Source organism: Carcharodon carcharias, chromosome 2 (assembly GCF_017639515.1).
Source record: "Carcharodon carcharias isolate sCarCar2 chromosome 2, sCarCar2.pri, whole genome shotgun sequence".
Taxonomy (NCBI): Eukaryota; Metazoa; Chordata; class Chondrichthyes; order Lamniformes; family Lamnidae; genus Carcharodon; species Carcharodon carcharias.
The window spans coordinates 220,301,952-220,326,287 of NC_054468.1; the positions used below are offsets into that span (position 1 = coordinate 220,301,952).

A 24,336-nucleotide genomic window follows, 5' to 3' on the forward strand; every position below is an offset into this window, starting at 1 on the left:
AGAAGCTGTATTGTCAGATTACCTTTGCAGGACAGAGCCCTATTATGAATCACTGCTTTTAAAACACATCTTTTTTAATTCATCCATGGGATGTAGGCTTTGCTGGCTGGGCCAGCATTTATTGCCCATCCCTAGTTGCCCTTGAGAAAGTGGTGACTACAGAGGTTCAAGAAGGCAGCCCACCAGCACCTTCTCAAGGGCAACTAGGAATGGGCAACAAATGCTGGCCCAGCCAGCAAAGCTCACATCTCATGAATGAATTTTTTTAAAAAGATATGTTTTTTAAAGCAGTGATTCATCATAGGGCTCTGTCCTGCAAAGTTAAGTTGACCATTACATTGACCACCATTGTATTCGTGTTGACATGCATTGAAGTACTTTCCCAAATAGAGAAAGTGCCATAATGCAATCAGAAATGTGTTGGTTAACCATCCTTGTCATGTTTGACACTAGGATTTAAATGTACAGACAGCTCTGACTGTGGGGTGAGGTGGAGAGGGCATTCCTCAGCTTTTGAAAGGTTTAAAAAAAATCCAAGCGCCCCTCTATTAGGCAATCTGCTTTTAAATGGAAGCTGTGGGTCTTTTGACACTGTTGCTCCAGGAAATGACTGACAGCTTTATGAGGCAGTAATATATTTCGTCTTTGTGGTTTCAGAGTACATGACAGTTTGTTTACACCAATTAAATGATTAACATTTTTATTATGGGGAACAGGCTTTTGCAGTATTTGGCATACTGTTTGAATGAGAGTTTTATTAGATTGTCGCAGGTTTAATGTTTTCTCATTTGTATTTAAAGTAATTCCCATTGCATTGCTCAAGAGGACTGTACCTGTTTACTGGGTGAAAGGCTATGGAGGATGGAGGCCTGAGAGAGAATGGAGGGGGCATCAGGTGGCATCAGTAATCTGAGGGAACATTGGGTGGCATGAGTGGAGATGAGGTTTGGGACACCTTTAAACAATGTTGAGAGTAGGCTACTGTCTCCGAGAACTGAGATGGGCCTTCTAATCAGCCCGCCTCTGCATCCACACTCCATCCTGGCTCGCAAAATGGGCTTCGACTCCGACCACTGTGTGAAAAATCAAAAGCCTGGACAAAGTCACATATGGATCAGGTACGCATTTTGGAAGGGGCAAATGTGCACAAGTCACGTTTTCCAGAACCCACATGAAAATCCAGGCCAATATTTCAGTTTGAAATGTGATTTTAAGTGTACTATTGTTGTGAGTCACAGGGACTTTTAATATGAATCATAAGCTTTTTGGATTGGTTGATCCATTATTTTATTGACATTTGGTGTTTCTAAAACTAGAACAAACAACCAACCTGCACAATAGAAATCCTTCAACCCAAATCTGGCTCTCTTGCTGGTTCTTTCTCTTCCTCTTTTACTTTCCCTCTCTCCCAATAAACAAAGAAAGGATAGATTACTTGTCAACAGACATCCAGCATTTCTTCTACTTCCATTCCCACCACATCCTACAGGATTCCAGAGTGCTTTTTGTAAATTCACCTGTTGTCTTTGTTTTCCAGCACCTTTCCCTCAACTCTGTCTACTGAAGGTACTGACCATTCCTGACTAAAATATCCGCACAATGGCAGCTCTCTTGTGCTGTTTAGACTAAAAGCAAATATAAACCATTAACAGACTCATTGCTTTTTCTTGAAATGTGTCAGATATAGTTGCTGCTCAGTTTGACATGCAAAATGCTTGGAGTATTGTCCTTTGAAAAGGGTTGTCGGGTTGCGGTGGGGCAGTGGTGAACAGGAGGGGGAAAAGGTTAAGTGTTTAGGAACTCATGGATCCTACTTCTAGCATCTTTGAGGCTGGTTATAGATCCTTCTTCTCTTGACATGTCTACCCTTGAAGATCTGTCAAGCCGCCGAATTTTCAGCATATGGGAACCCCATCATCAGTTGCTTCATTGTAAGGCAGAAAATGGCCTTAAAAAGCTACAGGAATCCCAAACAAGACTTATCTGGTCCTGTCCTATTCCTTGACACTGCTTCTGCTGGAGTAATGGAATGAATGTGCTAGAAGGGTGTGGAATAATGGCCCCAATAATGAACGTTTCCATTTGAATATCCAAATTCCACACAGAAAATTCCACCTATTATTATCCTAATTATGAAGGCATACCTTAATAATAAGATTTCTCACTCCTATTGTATCCCATGTTATCCAATTATGGCATTAATGTTGTTTTTAAATCACAGGAATACAAGAGTTAATGATATTAAATGAGATCCTTTTTGAAAGTCAGATAATATACTGGAAAGCTGGACATTGCATATCACATTACAGAAATTCTGTAAAAATAAAGGGTTAATACTTGAATTCTGCAGGTGATAGTGCCTGCTTGGCTGACACTAAATGAGAACCAGGACAGTGGGAAAAGTTTTAGGAATGTCCACAAAGTACCCCTGAAGAGGTCAAACATGCCTGCCGACTCATGGGAGTCCTGGCTTCCAACTGACCAAAATGGAAAAGGCACCGAACACATTGAGATACTTCGGTTCTGGGCAGAGGTGAAGTCAAGACATCGGAGGGAGTGTACAAACCTCCAAACAACCTATCTACCCAACCCTTCAAGCAGCACCTCCTCCATATGTGGCCGAGTCTGCAGATCGCACATTGGACTTATTAGCTATTTCAGAACCCATCGAATCAGGCTGGATGAAGGATGATTTGATTCCAGAGGGACTGCCTAAGAAGGCACTAAATGAATTTTCTCTGGTTATGAAATCATAAACTTCTTGTGTGTCTCTGAACAAACAAACATTAAAATAGTTAATCAGAACCATGGCATCCTGGTCATGAAAATTGAGCCCAGCAGAAAGTGTAGTATCCACTTTGTCAAGACAGTTGACATTTAGCAATTATAGTTTCTTTCACATGCTTATCCAGTTAAATGACATCTTAGCGATAGAGTCACTACAGCATGTTTGACAGTGTTACACCTCTTTATTTTAGTCGATAGTATTTTGATCTGGCAAATAAGATTATTTTATCCCACTCTTAATTTTAAAGAGAAACTTTCCAAGAAAGCACCTAGGGAAGAACAGTTTTAAAAAGAAACTGCAGTTCTGTAAAAAGTGTCAAAATTAACAGTAAAAGTTGGAAGATATGAAGTTGGAAGACTTGTAAAGCCCCTTCTGGGTAAATGCAACTATGCAGTACAGAGATATAATATGTAGGAAAGATTAATTAAGCTAGGATGGGAAGGTGGCAAAAAAAGGAAGGCAGAGGGCAGTGATGGGCCAAATGGGTGGCAATCTTCTAGGATAACTTTGGAGAAGCTGAATCTCTCCAGATGAGGTCAGTGCTATAGCTTACCTACTAAAATTAAGAGGTTGTAGACTTTATGGGCAGAATTTCACCCATGTCAGGCGGGCTCGGCAGGGGCGGTTGGAAAGCCAACCGCCACATGATATTGAGGCCTGAAGGCGATTTCATGCTGGTGGGCCAATTAAGACCCACTCAGTGTGAAGCATGAGCGGAAGTGCTCAGCGCTGCCTTTGCGAGCTGGGGGAGGAGGGTGAGCACAACCTTTGCACATGGGTGCAAGTGCGTGCTTCATAATCTCGCTGAGTGTGCCTCAGGGAGATGAGGAGTTGTAGAAAAAAAAAATAAAGAAAATAAAAATGTAATGAAAGGTGTCCCATCATGTGACTTTGTCACATGAGCAGGGACATGTTATTAATTAAATTTTAAAGCTTTTATTTCATTTTTATTTGCTTTTGGAAACCTAATCTCGCCCATGGATGAGGTTTCCAAAAAAATGCAAAGGCTGCTTGGCCTTTTCGCCTGTCCGCCAACCATAAGGTTGGACAGGCATGAAAAATTTAAGCTAATTGATTGTTTAATGGCCTTAACAGGCCTTTTAATTGTTGGCGGGTGCGCTGCCAACTCCAGCACGAACTATCGCACAGCTACGTGTTGACGTTGGCATGCTCAGCCGAAGTCAACGCATGCCATTTTAGGCTCAAGTGGGTCAGGCGCACGCCCGCCTGCCAAGCTAAAAATTTTGCCCTATGCTCCGGTTTTAAAGGGAATGCTGAAATTTCAGTAACTCACTGAAAAGGAACTGTAAACATAACCTTAGCTGCTCCTCTGTTTTGGACACTATAGTTCTACCATACTTTTTATTACCCATACCCTCAGCTGGAGTTTGCTATCATTTAGAAAATGACTATCTGGACTGGACATCAATAATTTTAGACAGTCAATTGATGTAGGGAAAATTGTTCATTGCAATTCTTGATGCTTATTGTTTTAGATGTTCTGTTATACAAATAGTCACCTGTCTGCCTTCAACTACAACATTTGAGAAGTGTTGCACTGAGTTTCAGTTATGATGGGCATGTGTAATCTAATACAATCTTGACTGGGTTAGGAGAGCTAGTCAGCATCTTGTCAATCGCTGTTGTAAATGGTAAATCTTCAATCCAGTCCTTGCATGAATGTGGAGTAAAAAGGGGAAGAGAGCTCAAGATTCATCTGATCCTGTTGGGTAAATCTTGGTACATCAATACCATTCACTTATTTTAGGCTCTTAACACTATCTATCTTGAGAAATATGGATAAATCTATCTTGAGAAATAAACTACAAATTCTGGAAATCTGAAAGCTAAATAAACACAGAAAATATAATCCAGGTAAGTCACAAGTTGAAAAAGTACAGATAAATTCGATGATGCCATGCTGTGGTCTTAAAAATTTATAGACTTTAGAAGTGAAGACCGATACAGCACTGAAGTGGTACACAAATGTTGTTCAGAACTGTTTGTTTTTTTTTTCTATTGTTTTCAAAGAAATGAAGGATCTTTCTGTGTTGTAGGGCTAATGCTATTCTTAGAAGGAATGGCATTCAATATTCATAGTGATCATTTGTTGCGGAAGTTGAGAGAACCTGGAGAAGCAACTTACAAAATTCCTACAGGTAACTTTTCTTTCCCCTTATTTTTCCTTTAGACCAGTACTTGAGTGTTGTATTTAGCATCCATTAACTACATCTCTTTTCAACTTCTATCTATATACTAAGTTAAGGACTTGTCATTTAATAGGCTAATGAAGCCACTACGATATGCAAGTACCAGGGAAAGCATAGTATGTGCTCTTACATTTTAGCTAAACTCCACCATGCCGGAAGTTGCTTGTATGTATTTGGCCCAGGAATGCCTGGTGCTGATTTTAACGTAGGATATGAGAGAGGAGACAAAAAGAGAAACCTGTTTTAGTACTAATCATTAATGTTTTTTCAAATGCCAAGACGGTTTTCGATTTAGTCAGCCTAACTGATTTTGTAGTTGTGATTCTGTTTGGGTTCACTTTGAAGCAGGACAATCATCAGCGAATGAAGAAGTGATCAATGTCTTAGTTGTTGTACCAACCTACTTGGTAGCATATCCTTCCAGATCAGTATGTTTAAAATACATCTGTACTGCTGAAAAAAGAGACTTTTTTTATCAAAGCCTTTTGTTTTGTACTTATCAGGACATTTCGCAAGAATACCAAGTATAAAAGGAACAACAATTGATACTATATGAGAAGAGAATGCTGATTGGTTGGCAAGTGGACTCTGATTGGTAGAGGCATTGCCATGGAGAGTGCAACAGTTGAAGATGACTGTCAGTTAACTGCCGAGCATTGTTTGAAATTTAAACCAGGCAGCTTGACTCTGGCATTGCCCTGAGGAATAAGCCAATGAATGGTTGTAACTTATTTTGTTTAGCTGAAACAGGTGCAATGTGTGTACATGTTCTTTCTGTCTGCAAAGAACAGGGCCCTATATATTAATATATATAGCTTCCAGTACACGCTAATGCACCATGCTGTGAGCCTGAATGACAATCTTAAATTGATTGTCAGCATAATTTTTAGCACATTGGGGATTATTCAGCAAATGCTGCGCAAAAATTGGATGTGATCCTCAATCTTTGGACAGCACTTTCTGAATAAACCTCAATATGCTAAGAATTATGTTGAGAACCAATTTAAGATTCAGTCAGGATCGTAGTGTGGTGCATTTGCATGTACTGGAAGCTACATATATTAGTGCACAGGGCCCTGTTCTTTGCAGGCAGAAAGTACATGTACTCACATCATACCTGTTTTAGCTGAACAAAATAAGTGACAGACCTTCGCTGGTCAAGGCATTACCCTGAGGAATGAACCAATTGGAGTCAAGTTGCCTGGTTTAAATTTCAAACAATGTCTGGCAGTTAACTATCAGTCACCATCAATTTATGCATTCTCCATGGCAATGCCTCTTAACAATCAGAGCCCACTTGCTAACCAATTAGCATTCTCTTCTCATTATAATATTAATTGTTCTTCCCTTTACAATTTGGTATTCTTGTGAATTGTCCTGATGAGTGCAAGACAAAAAGCTTCGACAAAAAACCTTTTTCAGCAATACTCAACTTCTCTACTACCAAACAACTTTATATCTGTACCTACTTACACTTGGTGTATGTGCATTGAAATGAAAGCTAGCACATTAAGCATTTCTCATCAGAAAAACGAAGGCAAAGTTTTTTTGCTAGACAAAATCATGAAGACATCTGACTGTTGGAACTCTAATGACATGAATTAATTTGCACCATTAGCTGTGCATTAAGATTCAGTGACAGTAGAAATCACATAGGAAGTTATACTTCCTGCTTCTGCAGACACAAACTATAACCACCTTGGCGATTCTGTTTTTCTTTAGGAGGATTATTTGAGTATATCTCTGTAGCAAAATACTTCGGTCAGATTGTAGAGGGGTTTGGTTATTCCATAGCTACTTGGACCTTCCCAGCCTTTGCTTTTGCCATTTTCTCAGCCCTTTACTTAGGATCTCGTGCTTTGCAGCATCACAGGTAATATTGAGGAGTAAATCACAACTTTTCTTTCTTGTTTTTTGCAGTGAATTAGATTAAATTTTCTTTAAGTCAAGTTGAAATTACATTTTGGACCATGTTCTTTTGAACATGGTCTTGATCATAAACTAAAGTTCAATACAATGAAGCAGGTTTTTTTGCTGTTCCTATGATGGGAGTAATTGGATTTCCTGGGAAAGTTAACATGTGGGAGAATTTTCCCCATGTCAGGTGGGCTGTGCAGGAGTGGGCACAGGTGGGTGCGGACCCAATCGCCGCCCACCATCGGGTCCGTGCCGCCATTTTACACGGGCAGGCCAATTAAGGCCCGCCCAGCATAGTTCACAACTCCCATACATAGCGGAAGTGGGTAGGCAGCAGCGCTGGGTCCAAAGGCAACCCAGCGGCCTGTATAAATTAAGGCCTGGCAGCCTTAGAAAGGCTGCTTGCAATGGCTGGGAGATGGGCTCAGCAGAGGGGCAATGTGCGTGATGCAAGTCCAGAGGGTAGGCCATTAGGCAGGTCAGGCCGGAGGGTAGGCCATTGGGGCAGGCCAGGCCAGAGGGTAGACCAGTGGGGCAGTATGCCCCTCATTCTTCCGACGAGTGCCCCGCTGCCCTCCTCGAGGAGGTGGTAGTGCAACGGGAGGTCCTTCTAAGAGACAGGAGGCAGAGGCCTCCTCACCTGACCAAACGTGCGTGGGAGGAGATGGCCGAGAGCGTTAGCTCCCCTTATGTGGTGCTGCGCACATGGCTCCAGTGCCGCAAAAGATTCAACGATCTCCTGTGCTTGGGAAGAGTAAGTACCATGTTGCCTCAAGTCACTTAATGCAGCTGTCACCCTTTCCCCCGCCCCAACCCAAACCCCCACCCCCACCCCCGCCCCCATCCTCCCCCGGCAACTCTGAGTACTGTGACAGCATTGAATCCACCATGGCATATATCCCTCGCTGGGTGTGACAGCAGAGATTGCCCATGCCCAGTTCACCCTGAGAGGGTTGAGCTAGGATGTGTTCTGCATCCACAGCATATGTGACACTGACACGCAGCGTATAGAATGGGGTTGAAAGTCAAGGGTCTGCACCTTGGCAGAGTGCTGGAACTACGAAGCATGTCAAAGTCAGGGTGCTAACTTGCTGGAAGGGAAGCTTCCAGTTGGCGGGGCACCAATCCATCTGCTTGTCTTTGCGCTCCACATGCTTGTCCCTCCTTGCTTAGTAAAGTGACATCTTGTGGTACCACATGTGAAGGAGGCAGCATTTGGACAACGGGGGGATGGAGGGGGGGCGGCAGGGTCAGCCCTGGCTTGTTTGGGTGAATGTGCGGCAGTTGCGGGGTGACGAAGAACTGGAGTCCTGCAATGTCCCACTCTGGCTGGGTTGGCAGGGATGCAATGGAAATTCAGGTGTAGGCTGGACTAATCAATGCTCCTCTCTCCTTTTCAGGAGAAGATTGTGCACAATGCCTCTGAACGAATGCGGACTGGCGGAAGGCAGGCCCAGTTGGCCATCCTAATGGATTTCGAGCAGCAGGCCATGGATCTGGAGAGGTGCCACGTCCCCGGTGGTGGTGAGGCTGGGGAGCCATGGGGAGGTATGTTTGGCGAGCAATCAGGCCACCGTGTGTGTCACAGAAGCCATGGCACTGCTCAGTGATTGAAGTTGGCAACAAGGGTTTACCATTGATTATGGAAGAATGAGAGCATAATAAACCGGGGGAGCAGCATGCAAGTTGACATTGTCTGCACTGTAACTAATCAAATGTCCTTTTTCTTCCTTTCAGCATCATCGGAGCAGGGCCGGGAGGAAGAGGCAGAGGGCCCACCTCTCACTCCTGAAGCCCCAGAGCAAATCCACTCACCAGCGTCACACCAACTCAGCCAAGCAGGCACCAGCACAGATACTAGCAGCTCGGTGGGAATTAGATATTCAGCTAATGTCCCGGGGCACGGCAGTGAGGGCACTTCACACTCGCTTGAGGTGCGGGCAGAGACAGAGAGTGACCAGGGCACCGGCAGTCGGAGGACTGCTAGGGACTGGGTACATGCTTGGTCGGTGGCTGATGATGTGCCTCTGGAGATATCCATGAGGCAGCGAATGCTGGAAATGCAGCAGGGTATGTGGGACAATCTGGCGGAGGTACATGAGGCTATGCGTGGCATGGTGCCCATGCTGGAGGAGTCCACGTGGAGCATTACCAATGCAATGAGCCTCATGGCTGAGCACCAAGCTGACTCCATGGAGAGAGTGGTGGGTCTCATGGAGAGGCTCCTCTAGGAGAACAATCAGGGCCTCCTGGGGCTGTGCTCAGACCTGCAAGTCCTCACAGTGGCATTGGCCTCAGCTGGTCAGTGCCAGTGTGGGAGATGGTTTGGGCACCAAGTATCCCAGCTCGGTAACCATCCATCTACGGTGAGCAGGGAGCTCCGAAGCGACATTACGTCGGCACAGCAGCTGCGTGTCATCTCTGCGGGCTCCTTTCAGGGTGCTCCAGATGAGGGCAGCAGCTCCTCCGCCCCTCTGCCAGTGACCGTGGCATCTGATCAGGCTGTGGCGACTGGGGAGAAGCCAGCTGTGGAACTGGCTGCTCCCTCCCAGGAGGGGCCATCAAATGCTCTGCGAGCTAGAGGACATGCGCAAAATTAATCAAGGCCAACAGGAGAGCACAGTGAGCAGGCTGTCTCAGATGCCAGTGCCAGCGAGGGGACAGCTCCTAGACGTAGCACCCAGAATTAAGGCAGCTTAGGCACACCTTGGGTTTCTCACCGGTGCTTTAATGTTGGACCATAGTATTTTGTGGAAGACTTGGTGTGACATCCAACACCATTTTTGTTTTGCTTTATGAAGTTACATTTGTTCACTCAATAAATTTTGACATGTTGCCAAGCCTCAGGGTGATTCCTTACTCCTGCAAGTGGATGGGAAGCCATGATGTTATGAGTAAGTTGTTTGGTATTGAGCTTTATTGACAAGGGCCTTAGTTAATGTCAGTATCCAGGCTGATTTAGCACTCAAGTATCAAGTGTGGAGCCTGCAGCCCTGACGTGTACTGAAGGTCCATCTGTGGTGGGCTAGCTGAAGGTTCTTTGGATTAAAGCCTCCTGGGTATTCCTGCCTCCCTGGAGTATGCCCGGTTCAGTGCCTACCCCCTCAGCGTTCTCCTGTGCATGCTCATCCTCGGACTCACTGCTGGACTCATTGTGTGCATCCAGTGCTACTGCGTCTATGTCATCCTCATCCACTGCATCGCCCCTTTCCAGCGCCAGATTGTGGAGAGTGCAGCATGCAACCACTATCAGCTACACATGATCTAGGGGGTATTGGAGCGGTCCAGGCATCGGAAGCGCATCTTGAGAAGACCGACGGTTCTCTCCACCACAGACCTTGTGGAGGTGTGGCTCCAATTATACGGCTGCTCAACCTCTGTTCTTGGATAGTGGAAAGGCGTCATGACCCACCTTTTGAGGGGATAGCTCTTGTCACCCAGCATGCATCCATCCAGCCATGCTGGAGCACTGAAGAGCCTTGGCACCTGGGAGTGTCTGAGTATGTAAGCGTCGTGGGAGCTCCCTGGGTATCTTGCACAGAGTTGCAGAATCTGCAGCTTGTGATCACACACTATCAGTACGTTCAAGGAGTGTAATCCCTTCCTGTTGGTGAAGGCACTGGCTCACCTGTTGGCGTCTTGATGGCCACATGTGTGCAGTTGATTGCACCCTAGATGCAGGGGAAGCCAGCAATTGCCTCTGACTCACTCTGTCTGGCTAGCTTCATCCCAGTGGTAGTGGATGAAATTCAATGCACGACTGAATAGAGCTTCTGTCAAATGCTTGATACAAGTGTGGACAGCTGATTGGGAGACTGTGCAGAGATCACCCACCGACCTCTGGAAAGAGCCGGAGACATAGAAGTTGAGGGCAGCTGTGACCTTTAGAGCCACTGGCATGGGGTGCCCACCCACACGGTTTGCGTAGATCTCAGGACCTATCATCTGCCTCCCTTCATAGTCGGCACTAGACCTCAGACATATTGAGATAGCTGCTTCGCTGCCTGTATATCCTGGCAGCAGGATTTTGCCACATGAAGTGGGACATGTTTTAAAAAATTTTTATTGTCTTTATTAATTTTTTTAAAAAGCGCTTCAAGCTCCCTGAGGCAGCTCCATGCCTCAGGGAGATTGAAGCGATCTTTCGCACACATGCGCAAACTGTGCGCCAGGCCTACTCTCCCTCCTCCCCCCACCCACACAGGTAGCACTGAGCACTGCCATTCGCGATCCACACAGGGCGGGCCTTAAGTGTGTGGAGCCGATTGCGGGTGGTGGTTGGCTTCCTGACCGCTCCCGCCGAGCCCATCCGCCGAGGGAAAAATTCTGGCCTATGAGTTGGAGGTGTGCCACTTGTCATGTTGAGAAAAGCCAACAGATTGGTTTGCAGTTCCTAGAACCTGAAACAGACACTGGGCTATTTGCATATGCTGTCTGTGCTCTGGAAAATCTGACCCATCTATTGCTCTTAAAGGGACCATCAGTTAGGCTGCAACCAAACCAGGTAAGTTTTTAAAATCTATTTGGCTGAACATGCAGAGGGGACTGCTTCCTTGATCCCTTTACCCAGCCTCCCCCTACCCACCCACCAAATTTCTAGGCCTCAGAAAACCTAAGGTGATGTGCCAACTGTCTTGCCATTTTCCATGAGCACCACACCACTAACTCCCCCAGAGCCAGTTGCAGTGTCCCCAGAATCTAAAACCCTGCCTCCTGCACCATCTTTCCAGCCACGCATTCATCTGCCTTATTCTCCTATTTCTCATACTCCACGTGGCATTGGGAATAATCCAGAGATTACTACTTTTGAGGTTCTGCTCACTAATGTTATACCTAGCTCCCTAAATTCTGTCTGCAGGACCATGTCCCCCTTCCTACCCAAGTCATTGGTACCAACGTGGACCAAGACCTCTGGCTGTTCACACCCAGAAGAATGTCCTGCAACCTCTCAGTGATTCCTTGAGCCTGGCACCAGGGAGGCAACATACCATCCTGGAGTCAGATCTATGGCTGCAGAAACGCCTGTGTGTTCGCCTAACTAACGACTCCCCTATCACTATTGCTCTTCCTTTCTTCTTTCTCACTTTCTGTACAGTTGAGTGGCTCGTGGTGCCACAACCTGCACTCTGACTGCACTCCTCTGAGAAACCAACGCCCTCACCAATATCCAAAATGGAAAATCAATTAGCAAGCAGGACCCCAGGGGACTCCTGAACTACCTGCCTGGTTCCCTTGGATTGCCTGGCAATCACCCATTCCCTTTCTGCCTCCATGCTCCTAACCTCCAGTCTTCTCTGAACGTGCTATCCATATAGCCCACCACCTCACAGATGCACCACAGTGCCGCTGCTTGAGTTCTAAAACCTGCAGCTGGCAGCACTTCCTACACATGCGGTTGTCTCGCTCACCAATAATATCTACAACTTCCCATGTATGACAGGGCACACATTCCACATGACTGAGCTGCCCTGCCATATCTTAACTTTACTTCCCTAATGTTAACTTTATTTCACTTTGGCTTACGTTACTGGCCCTGGCTTCCTCTTATTCCTATTGTTTCTTACTCAAATCCAAGTAGCTACACCTTTAAAAATAATACGCTTTTCTAATTTACAGCTATTTAAGGACACTCCCCAATAGCAGTAAACCAATGAACTTGAATGCGGTTTTTCTGTGATGTCACTGTTCAATTTTTTTTCCAAAACTCAGCTCCAAAGGTGAGGCTTGCACCCAGGTCTGTTTCTGCTGAGCTGCTCCTGTTCCCAACTTAGAATAATTCCTATGTATACCACACCTCTTTCCCCCACTGTGCACAGAACTCTAACATGAGCCTAATTCACTACGCACACTGTCTCCACCTCACTCTGGCGTAGTCACCTGTCTCCTTACTAACTGTTTATCAGTCAGGCTCAGAGTGTTGCTCACTTGTGCTTGAATATGGATATATGTAACTGTTAGCAGGTACCTGTCCTCTTCAGGCAAAATTATTATGTCCAGACATTGCACCTTTTTTGAATAAACAAAAGCATGGGAGATAATAACTCCCTGATGTATTAGCCATGCAAATGTCTTGACCAATCAGAACCAACTTGCCAACCAATCAGCACCCCTTTTCTCATGCAGCATAAATTGTTGTGTCCTTTTGAAATTTGGCGCTCTTGTGCTTATCCTGATGAATGCCAGATGAAAAGCTTCAACAGCATGTTTTTTTTCAGCAAAATGATTTAAAGCTTGCATCATTTCAACATGGTTCAAAATTGTGTTCTAGATATTCTAAAAGGGAGAAGTATTCATGCATTCATTGTGAAGGTTTACTGGACAGCTGTTATGTTTTTCTTTTAACTTCTATTTATTTTCTTGCTTTTCCCAGATTTTATGTGGAGAAGTTCCAAGAGTACCCAAAATCTAGAAAAGCTTTAATTCCTTTTTTATTTTGAAATGATAATTGAAAAATCTGATTTCTGTTTCAATTGAAATATTCCATTACAGACTACCAAAACTTTATGCTTAATTCAGCCTTTGATCATGTTTTGAATATATTTTGAATAAAAGTTGTGCTAAAAGAAAGCATTGTATAATAGCTTAGCTAATGACTCAACTTTAACTGTTCACTTTATATTAGGGGACTATTTTAAGTGAGCTCTTTCCACTTTTTTGGACAAGAAAATGTTAAAAGAGAAAAGTGATTTGATTGATGTAACAGTACAACAGAATAATTTCATAAGTTTTCACACAGTCGACTAGGTATTGACGAGAGACAGTAATTTTGATTTAGAGCTTTACAATTGCATTTATATGAAAGCCATTTCTATTTCTTTTAAAATGAAAGTAAATATATACTTCATATAAAATACAAGCCATTATTTTTCTTGCTGCTGAGCTTTGCTTAAAGAGTGATTACAATAAACTGCTGAAACTCCTATGGAATATTAGCTGTAGTTTTATTGGAACTAGTAATTTAAAGTTAAATGCCCATTTTGCACAGCAAAAGATGATTTCCACATACCACAAAATAATTGGCTCTTACACCAGACCTGAGTGTTCTTTAAAGGAGGAGTTGTATGTCATATGCAGTGTATGATCATTTTTCAGACTTTTGTATTTGTTTTAGAGCAGTTTAAATAATGTGCAAATTAAATATTGTAATACTTTCTACAATTACTTTACTTGTGTAATTTTATTCCTTGCAAATAAATTCAACTGTTGACTTCACTTGGAAGGTGGTCTATTTCTAACTTTTTTTAGAATAAAACAGATAACATGAAGTACCAAAGCAAAAAGGATAATGTTAACCCTGCACCACACTATTCTCATTCAAGGGCAGGATACTGAGGTCGGTGAATGGGCCCGGCCCCCTGCTCGCTGACTCGTAAAATGACATGGGATGATGTCGAGCAGAACTCCCGACATCACCCTGCGTCATTTCAATTTTCAGGTTGTCAGAGGCTCAACCGAATCAGCTGTGTGCCCGCCAAGTGAGGTCATTTAAAAAGTAATTAGGCTAGTTAATGGACCTGCCCATCCAGCCTTAAGGTTGGCGGGTAGGCCGGGAGCCCTGGTGGGCTTCAGAAAAAGCACAAAACCTCATCCACGGACGGGATGAGGTTTCATGCAAGTTTTTAAAAATTTTATAAAAGTTTACTTAAAAGTGATGACATGTTCCAACTCATGTGGCAGTGGCAGCACGAAGCCTCAGGGAGATGAGTGCGCTCTTTCGTGCGAACGAATGCACTCCCGGCTTAAGGAATCCCCACCCCTCCGCCCCGCCCGCACAGAGAGTGCATAGTGCTTCCTGGCAGATGTCTTGCTTGGTGGGCCTTAATTGGCCTGCCCACATAAAATGGCAGCGCGCCCCCAATTGGGGGCGCCAATCGGAGGCGCGCCCGCTCCTGAACTCCCCCTGCAATGGAGGGAAAATTCTTGTTTCAGTTCATAGTCATAGGTTTGCTTAAGGATTTTATTTTGTAGTCATTAGCCCAAGTTTACATTGTTGACAGAGCAAACTAAGCTGATTTAGTAACATGGAATCCACAAACTGATTATCTATCTCATTGTTAGCTCACGATGACAAAGGTTAGGACGTGCACATGCAATGAACAAATAGCTGAATAGATAACAAGTTGGTGAGTGATTCAGATTGGAGGATGGTAGAAAATGCTGTTCTACAAGAATTAGTGCTGGGACCACTTCATAATTTGCATGAATGATTTGGATTTGGGAACAATATCAAAATTTGCAGATGATGTCAAAATGAGAAGATAGCTAACGCTGAGGAAGAATGCACCATAATGCACAAACCCATTAGAGAACTTAAAGACTAGGCAGTTGAGAGGCAAATTAATAGATAAAATGTGAGTTGATGCACTTTGGTAGGGGGAAATAAAAGAAACATATACAACTTTGGGAAATAAATGGTAGAGCAAAGGGATCCACATGAAGGTATCATTAAAAGCAGAATCATAGGTTAGCAAAACAATTCCAGAAAGCTAACTAAACACTGGGATTTATTTCAAGGGGCACTAAATTCAAAAGAAGGAGTTATTCTAAACTTTTATAGGATCATGGTGAGGCTCCATTTGAACTGCTGTCACAGTTTTGGGCTCCAAACTAAGAAAAAGGACACAGAAGCACTGGAGTACAATACAAATGATTTATAAGGTTGGGAGCAGAACTGAAATTACACCAACTGGAAAAACTGAACTGTTTTCTTCAGAAATGAGAAAAGTTACAGGAGACCCAATAGAGGTCTTTAAAATTATTAATGGGTTGGACATGGCAGATGTGGAGAGAATGTTTCCACTTGTGGGAGAATCCAAATGTAAGGACCATAAGTACAAAATTGTTACTAATAAATCCAATGGTGAAATTAGGAGAAAATTCTTTACAGCTACAACACTGGCATCTACCCGGCTATGTCGAAAATTATCCAGGAATATCCTGTGCACAAAAAGTAGGACAAATCCAACCCGGTCAATTACCGCCCTATCAGTCTACTCTCCATCATCAGTAAGGTAATGGAAGGGGTTCATCAACTGTGCTATCAAAAGGCACTTGCTTAGCAATAACCTGCTGATGGCCAGTTTGGGTTCTGCCAGGGTCACTCAGCTCCTGACCTCATTACAGCTTTGGTTCAAACAAAGGAGCTGAACTCCAGAAGTGACATGAAAGTGACTGCCCTTGACACCAAGGCCACATTTGACAGACTGTGGCATCAAAGAGCCCTAGCAGAACTGGAGTCAATGAGAATCAGGGGGAAAACTCTCCAATGGCTAGAGTCATACCTAGCACAAAGGAAGATAGTTGTGGTTGTTGGAGGTCAGTCATCTCAGCTCCAGGACATCACCACAAGAATTCCTCAGGGTAGTGTCCTCGGCCCAATCATCTCCAGCTGCTTCATCATTGGCCTTCCTTCCATCATAAGACCAGAAGTGGTGATCTTCGCTGATGATTGCACAGTGTTCAGCACCATTCGTGACTCTTCAGATGCTGAAGCAGCCCATGTCCAAATGCAGCAAGACCTGGACAATATCCAGGCTTGGGCTGACATGTGGCAAGTAACATTGGTGTCACACAAGTGTCAGGCAATGACCATCTCCAACAAGAGAGAATCCAACCATTGCCCCTTGATATTCAATGGCATTACCATCACTGAATCCCCCACTATCAACATCCTGGGGGTTACCATTGACCAGAAATTGAACTGGGCTAGCCATGTAAATACTGTGGCTACAAGAGCAGCTCAGAGGCTAGAGAATCATGCAGCCACCTTCTCAAGGGCAATTAGGGATGGGCAATAAATGCTAGTCCAGCCAGCAAAGCCCTATTCCAAGAATGAATAAAAAAAACTGTTTTGAATGTGGAACCTGTTAGAACTGGAAATGGTTGAGGAAAATAGCTTGGGTGCTTTTAAAAGTAGAAAAGGGGACAAGAAAGATAGGCCAAGATGGGGGAGGTGGAATGAGCATAGAATTAAAGAAAAGGACAGCCTCGACAAGACCATTTCAAAGAGCGATGCAGTTAGTCCCACTCCCACACTCTCTTTCTCCCCCGATTTTTTAATATTCTTTCACAGGATGTGGGTGTCATTGGCTAGGCCAGCATTTTTGTTGCCCATCCCTAATTGCTCTTGAAGGTGGTGGTGAGCTGCCTTCTTGAATCGCTGCACCCACAATGCTGTTAGGGAGGGAGTTCCAGGATTTTGACCCAGTGACAATAAAGGAACGGCGATATAGTTCAAGTCAGGATGATGAGTGACTTGGAGGGGAACTTCCAGGTGGTGGTGTTCCCATCTATCTGCTGCCCTTGTCCTTCTAGATGGTAGTGGTTGTGGGTTTGGAAGATGCTGTCGAAGAAGCCTTGGTGAGTTCCTGCAATGCACCTTGTAGATGATACACAGTGCTGCTATTGTGTGTCAGTGGTGGACGGAGTGAATGTTTGTAGATGAGGTGCCAATCAAGTGGGCTGCTTTGTCCTAGACAGTGTAATGCTTCTTAAGTGTGTGGGAGCTTCACCCATCCAGGCAAGTGGGGATTATTCCATCACACTCCTGATTTGTGCCTTGTAGATAGTGGACAGGCTTTTGGGAGTCAGAGGTGAGTTACTCTCTGCAGAATTCCCAGACACTGACCTGCACTTATAGCCACAATGTTTATATGGCTGGTCCAGTTCAGTTTCTGGTCAATGGTAACCCCCGGGATGTTATTATTCCTGCAACCTTCTCTCCCAAGTATTTATCCAATTCTCTTTGTGAAGGCTACTATTGAATTCACCCACATCCCTATCAGGCAGTGCATTCTAAATCTCAACCATTCATGGAAGGTTTCTTTTTTTTTGTCTGGATCTTTTGCCACTGCCTTCTTTCAGTTTCTCCTATTACATGGGGTCACCACAATGCTGGTTGAGCACCCTTCTTCATATCCTCCTGTCAGTCAGCCATTCTTCTTCCAATGCTGCTGCATTTAAGCATCCTTCATCTGATCTTAAGCTTTCCTCTTTTTGGCAGTTCATCTCCATCAATCACCTCACTACATGTCTCTTTAGCCAATGGAAACAGTTCCTCTTTATTCACTGTAAGACAGAATTCCATAATTTTTAAACACCTCTTTCAAATCTTCTCTTGGCCTTCTCTGCTCTAAGGTGTTATGACATGGCAGGTGATGTGGATTTGGTCTGCCTGACACGCAAGGGAAACTTGGCCACGCTATCACAACAGTTTTGCGATTTGTATTTATTATGAGAAGATGTGTGCATTGAATTCAGAAGTAATGAGTCCACTAAGACTTTTAGAGATTTTAAAAATCCATCTGAAACTCAATCCTAATCTCAAAGTCCTGCTACATTATGAATGTAACCTCTTAAGAGCCAAGTTTAGTTCAGTGCTAACATTTTAAAAATTACAGAAAGGTATTCCCCTAAGGATGCTGGATCAACTGGAATTTTTGGTATCAAGGATGTGGAGCAAAGATGGGTAAATAGAGTTGCAGTATAAATCAACCACAACCTAAATGAATGGCACAACAGGTGTTGAGTTCTGCTCCCATGTTCTGTGGTGGCAGAGTTAGGAATCCCAAAGCATTATAGTAGCTGAATCTGTCTTGTTGCTCATTCATGAAATCTGAAGTCAAATCTGTTTATATACAAAAGATACTTGGATCTCCAGAGATAATTCTACACACATTTACTTTTGTACAAAATGTTCCATCCTTGAAAACATTTAAATTTGCACTTTTGGATCAGTGTCATGTGAACTCCATAAATATACAAATAACATGCTAATATAATAAATTCTTTCAAATTAGTTCACTCCAACTGGTTGGATCATATAATAAGCCAGTTAATAGATTTGTTTCAGCCCAACAAAACAGGCACTTTAACAACCTGTAATAGCTTTACATTAAAAATCTTTCAGTATTCTTTCAACATTGATAAATGGAGTACAATATTCCATCTTCACAAAGGTTTGTTTCCTGGCCAAATTAAGCAACAGACAGTCCACCTCTGTTCTTGGACATCATTTAATTTGGTTCCTTATTTAGTATATGTTCCATTGTTTTCTTTGAGATAGGCCTGGATCGTTTGTGAAGGTCATGAACAAGACGTGGGCCTCAGAAATTGCAGAGATAGTTTCTCTTCGGAATGACTGCTGCAATATTCCTGCAACTTTTTAGAAACAGCTTCTTCCTCTGAAGTACTTATTTCTGAGGTGAGAAATCAAGAATATGGGGAATTTTTTTAAGGCATTCTCTTGCTGCATTTTTTCTGCTGCCGCTTTTGTCACCGAATTGTAGGATTTTAACCAAAAAGATGCAGCTTCCTGCTTCCTTTTAAGATTCCACAGAGCTTGTACCAGAAGATATAAGGCTTAAAGCCTATTAGGATAAGCTTGCAGACGCAGCTGGAAATTTTGCAGAGCTTCTCAGTCCTGACTTCAAGGTCTTTGACTGTTACAACACTGCAAGAAATATTTCATACTAAATTTCCCTCTGCTAACTTGCATACTGCTTTTCTATGTTACATTCCATCACCTACGTGACTGAATCATCTCTGCATGTCTATCTCATCAGGTGAAGTCAACCCCACTTGAAAAGTGAATTATACAGCATTAGTTTTCAGCCTGTCGACCTCAGTGAAGGAATACCTCATTAGGCTTTGATTCTGGATTCTGGACTCACGTGAAACAATAATTCTTTTCTCTGTGGCCCTGTAAATCTTTCTTTTCTCTATTCCTCTTTTATTGAATGAATGCACAGGGGGTTACATGCGACCATCCTCCCGCCTTTGAGTATGTGCAAATAAATTAATCCTTTGAGTTCATCCTATCTCGAGTTTGCTGTGGGGTTATTAATAGAAATTGGATCACACCAAAACCGAGGGGTTGGGAAATATCCCACCACACATAAAGTGGGTGGGGGGAAGCAACCCAAAACACCCTTCTGTTTATAGGTGGGTGGAGAGAGGAGAAATCAGGGTTTCCATAACAGAGTTTAGAAGAATGAGAGGTGACCTAACTAAAACATAATAAACTCTTAGGGAGCTAGACAGGATAGATATTGGGAGGGTGATTCCCTGGTTGGGGAGTATTGAACTAAGAGTCACAGTCTCAGAATAATGGGTCAGCCATTTAGGGTTGAGAGAGCAAATTTCTTCACTTGAAGGGTTGTGAACCTTTGGAATCTCTACCACAGAAAGCTGTGGATGTTCAATTTTTAAGTACATTCAAGTTAGAGATTGACAGATTTTTGGATACTAAGGGTAATAAAGGATTTAGGATAGTGTGACAAAGCATTGCTGAGGTATATCAGTTATAATTTTACTGAATTGCGAATCAGGGTCAAAAGGCCAAATGGCCTATGCCAGTCGTATTTATTTTGTTCTTAGGTTGATGCAATTTGAAAAATTAAACCTTAGGCACAAATCTATCCTCATAATTGCAGCTCCAACACTTACTCCTGTCCTATTTTCTGACTTTTGGGAAAAATGGCATCTAACCTTTCCTTTTTATTGTTATCTGCAATCTTACTTTCACCCTCTGGAAAAAATAATTTGTGCAATCTTGACAACTTAGACTCTCAATTTCTTCGAGTGCTTCACTGTGCTCGTCTAATTCTTGCAACTTCTGCTCATGATCGCTCACTCTTGTTCCTATAGTTTCACTTAATCATCACCGTCCCATTGTTCAAGGTCCACCCATTCTGGCTTTTCCAGTGCATTATCCAGGTCAATAGGCTTGCTATCAAGCCTAATTGACCCGTAATTATTTATTTACATGTGGGGGGCAGGCTGCCAATTTCACTGCCTGCCCACCTAGCATGTTATGGGGATTGGCAGGAAGCTGGTGGGCTAGTCATCACCTTTCTACCTATTTTACATGCACCCCACACCGCCACCACCAGCAGCCCATCGCCCCTCCCCCCCCCCCACCCCTTCAGCTGCAGCGTGGGCACCTAAAATCCAGCAGGTGGTTTGTAGAGGCAAGCAAACAGGTGTCAGCTGGTCGTCAGCTGGCAGTGCTTATGGTTCCATTAACCCTGGCAAGGTAGTGGTCAGGAAAGCAGAAAACACTCAAGTGGGTGGCAGCATTCGGAAGAAGCAGCAGGAGAGGTTAATGGCTTAAAATATGACTGCTGTTTTCCCACTGACACTACCTGACTGGTTGCAGCTGGTATTATTTTGGGATTTCCAGCATCTGCAGTATTTTATTTCTGATCATTTGGAGCAATTTGTTTACCCCTGCACCAGAAACCGTGGAAGCCCCCCGGGGCTTTACTTCAAGATACAAACTTCCTGAGTTTCGCCTAACCTTTTTGAGAGGCGAATTTTGCCTTGTTAAAGGGGCAAAGGAGACTGAGTAACGTATGTTCACCAGGAGGTGAAGTCAATACTGGCCTGCTAATCTGTTACGCAGCAGATAAGTTTAATGAATACAGCAAGCAGCAGTATCCATTTCATTCTCTGGAGATAGGTACTTTCAGTTGGGTATTTACCCAACGTGGCTCTGTGCTGGAAATAAGTTTGCTATCGGGGCTTGGTCGGTCCCTTTTGGAGCAATCAGAACAGACCATAAAAAGGCTCACATAGACTTGCATCCCCATCTCACCAGTCCATGGAAAGCCGAGTCGGGGGCGGGGGAGGCTTTAAAAACCATTCTCTCTGTACCCAACAAAGTGATGTTTTCGCCAATAGTGTTCAGCAATGCTGCAGTCTTTCTAGCCCACATTCTTGCCGTTGGTTACTGTGACAGGGGTGCAACATTTGTCAAATCATGCGATGCGTCAGGTGATTCCTTCATTTTATTCTCCTGTGTTTGGTGCAGTAAAGCAACAGATTTGTGATGCCCCGAGACTACTTGTAAGGTAACTTGCATATACTTAATAAAACATTGATATTCTAACAACTTAATATTTGAAGAGGCACAGACACATAGTAGCAGCGATGGTAGTGACTGTTTAAAGCAAATTTCACTATTTTGATGGACATCTCAGTCGCCGACATAGCAAAAATTAGTGTGAGCAAGATGGTGTCAGAGATGTTTTACCACCACCCAGCTCTCCAAATCCACAAAACAAATGCTGTGGAAAAATGGAAGAGATTCGAACGACCTGGGAAAACTACTCCCATACAACAGAGCTTGAATAGAAGCCGGAATTAAAGCAGTTAGCGACACTCTCAATGTGATCGGTGCAAAAGCACGTGCAATCTACTTCACCAAGAAGGGCTGGGCTATGGTCAGAAATGGAAACAAGACAATGCCGGTGGTGATAATGTTCTCAGTACTAGAAAAAGTTCCCTTTGAGAGATTATATGATCACCAGAAGAATGCAAGATAAAGGTGAAACATTCAACCAGTACCTTACAACACTACGAAAACGAAGGGTCAGTTTGACGCCAGAAGAGACACCAACAGATTAAGAAAGAAATTCTAGCTATTGTGTTCGCCTGTAATAAATTTGAAGCTTACATCCATGGCTGGAACGTACTGAAACTGAAACGGATTGCTGTTCATTCGAATCAATAATTCGAAAACCACTAAGTAGCGCACCCAAGAGGTTTCAAAGAATGATTTCAGATCCCAAAGATGCTGTATAAAGGATTCTATAAAGGGAAGTTAGTTTTCGCAGAAACAATTGAGCAAAGCACACTTGACAGAAGTTAACACCTACGATTTTACACACAAGTTCCTTGAAGGAACTGATCATCTTGAATCACTTAGACTCATGCTGTAATAGACCCGTGCTGGCAACAACTCAAATCATTTAAGGGATGATGGGTTCAGAGGAACAGTGAGTTATCATTCATCAAGGCTGACCTGGGGTCAAGTCAGATATACTTGTGAAGAGGATAGTGTTAAACTTCAATAGGACATAGACAGGTTGGTAGAAAGGGTGCCAACTGGCAGGTGAGATTTAATGGAGAGAAGTTCGAAGTGATTCATTTTGGTAGGAAGAATGAGGAAAGACAACATAAAATAAAAGGTACAATTCCAAAGAGGATGCAGGAGCAGAGAGACTTAGTGGTACATATGCACAAATCATTGAAGGTGACAGGGCAGTTTGACAGCATAGTTAATAAAGCATGTGTAATCCTTTGCTTTATAAATGGGGCATGGAAGTTATGTTAACCTGTATAAAACAGTGGTTTGGCCTCCACTGAAGTCTGAGTATCACATTTTAGGAAGGATGTGTCGCATTTGAGAGGGTGCAGAAAAGAATCACGAGAATGACTCCAGAGGTGAGGAACTTCAGTTATGTAAATAGATTGGAGAAACTAGGACTGTTTCTTTGGAGAAGAGAAGGCTAAGAGGAGATTTGATAGAGGTATTCACAATCATGAGGAACCTGGACAGAGTAGATAGGGAGAAACAATTCCCATTTGAACAGTTTGGTGGAAGAATCGAAAACCAGAGGATGCAGATATATATCAAAGAAGCAAAGGTGACATGAGGAAAAGATTTTTTAACGTGGTTAGGATTCAGAATGCACTAACTGAAACTGTGGTGGAGGCAAATTTAATTGTGCCTTTCAAAAAGGAATTGGATAATTATCTGAAGAGGAAAATTTTGCAAGGTTATGGGGAAAAGGTGAGGGTATGGCACTAGGTGAATTGCTCTTGCAGACATGATGGGCCAAATGGCTTTCTCTGTGCAGTAACCTATCTATGATTCTATCTTGAATTTAAGTAAGTATATCAATATCAGAACAATGTAGTGTTGAAGGAATTTAAGTAAATGTATATAAAATTCAGAACATTGTAGTACTGAAGGCATGCTACGCTATCAGAGATACTGTTTTACTGTAAAATGTTAAAACAAAGGACCTGTTTTTCAAGTGGATGTTCAAGAACTTGGAACTATTCAGGATGATATCAGGGATGAGAAATTAATTATGAGGAGAGATGGGACTATTTCCATTGGAACAAGAAGATTTAACAGAGCACTTTAAAATTAAGAATTTTAAAAATTGTGAGTAAGGATAAATCTAGTTAGGGAGACAATTACAAAATATCATGAAATTAAACTAACCACAACAAAAGTGAAGAGATAAAGTGCAGAAATTGCTTTACACAAAGAGTTGGATGCTTTGCCCCAGAGTAATTGAAGCATTTTTAAGGAAACACCAGATAAACATTTGAAGTAGAGAAAGAGACGGAACTATAGAAGTAGTGCTGCAGGCAGTTTTCAATTGTTCTAGTAAATAGGCATAATGGGCTGAGTAAACTACTATGTTAAACTTATATGGTTCTGTAATTCTATTCAAAGAACAGGGAGTTCCCTTAACCAGTGCATTAAATTAAAACGGATTAATCTTGTTGCTATTGGTGGGATTTGGTTGTGCATAAAATGCCTGCCACATTTGCTTACATAACATTGAAAGGACTTTAAAAGTAATCTGAGAGAAGCACTTTCAGAAATGTTAATATGCTAAC

At 43.1% G+C, this 24,336-nt stretch overlaps 1 protein-coding gene across 1 annotated transcript in view; it reads left to right on the forward strand.

Annotated features, from left to right (window-relative positions):
- The window catches only part of LOC121288804 (3-oxo-5-alpha-steroid 4-dehydrogenase 2-like), a 30,688-nt gene extending 17,336 nt beyond the window's left edge, over nt 1-13,352 (forward strand). The window contains exons 4-6 of the mRNA XM_041207540.1: nt 4,846-4,947; nt 6,721-6,871; nt 13,286-13,352. Of these exons, the coding sequence (XP_041063474.1) occupies nt 4,846-4,947; nt 6,721-6,871; nt 13,286-13,352 (320 nt within the window). The remainder of the gene's footprint in view (nt 1-4,845; nt 4,948-6,720; nt 6,872-13,285) is intronic.
- The last annotated feature ends 10,984 nt before the right edge of the window (nt 13,353-24,336 follow it).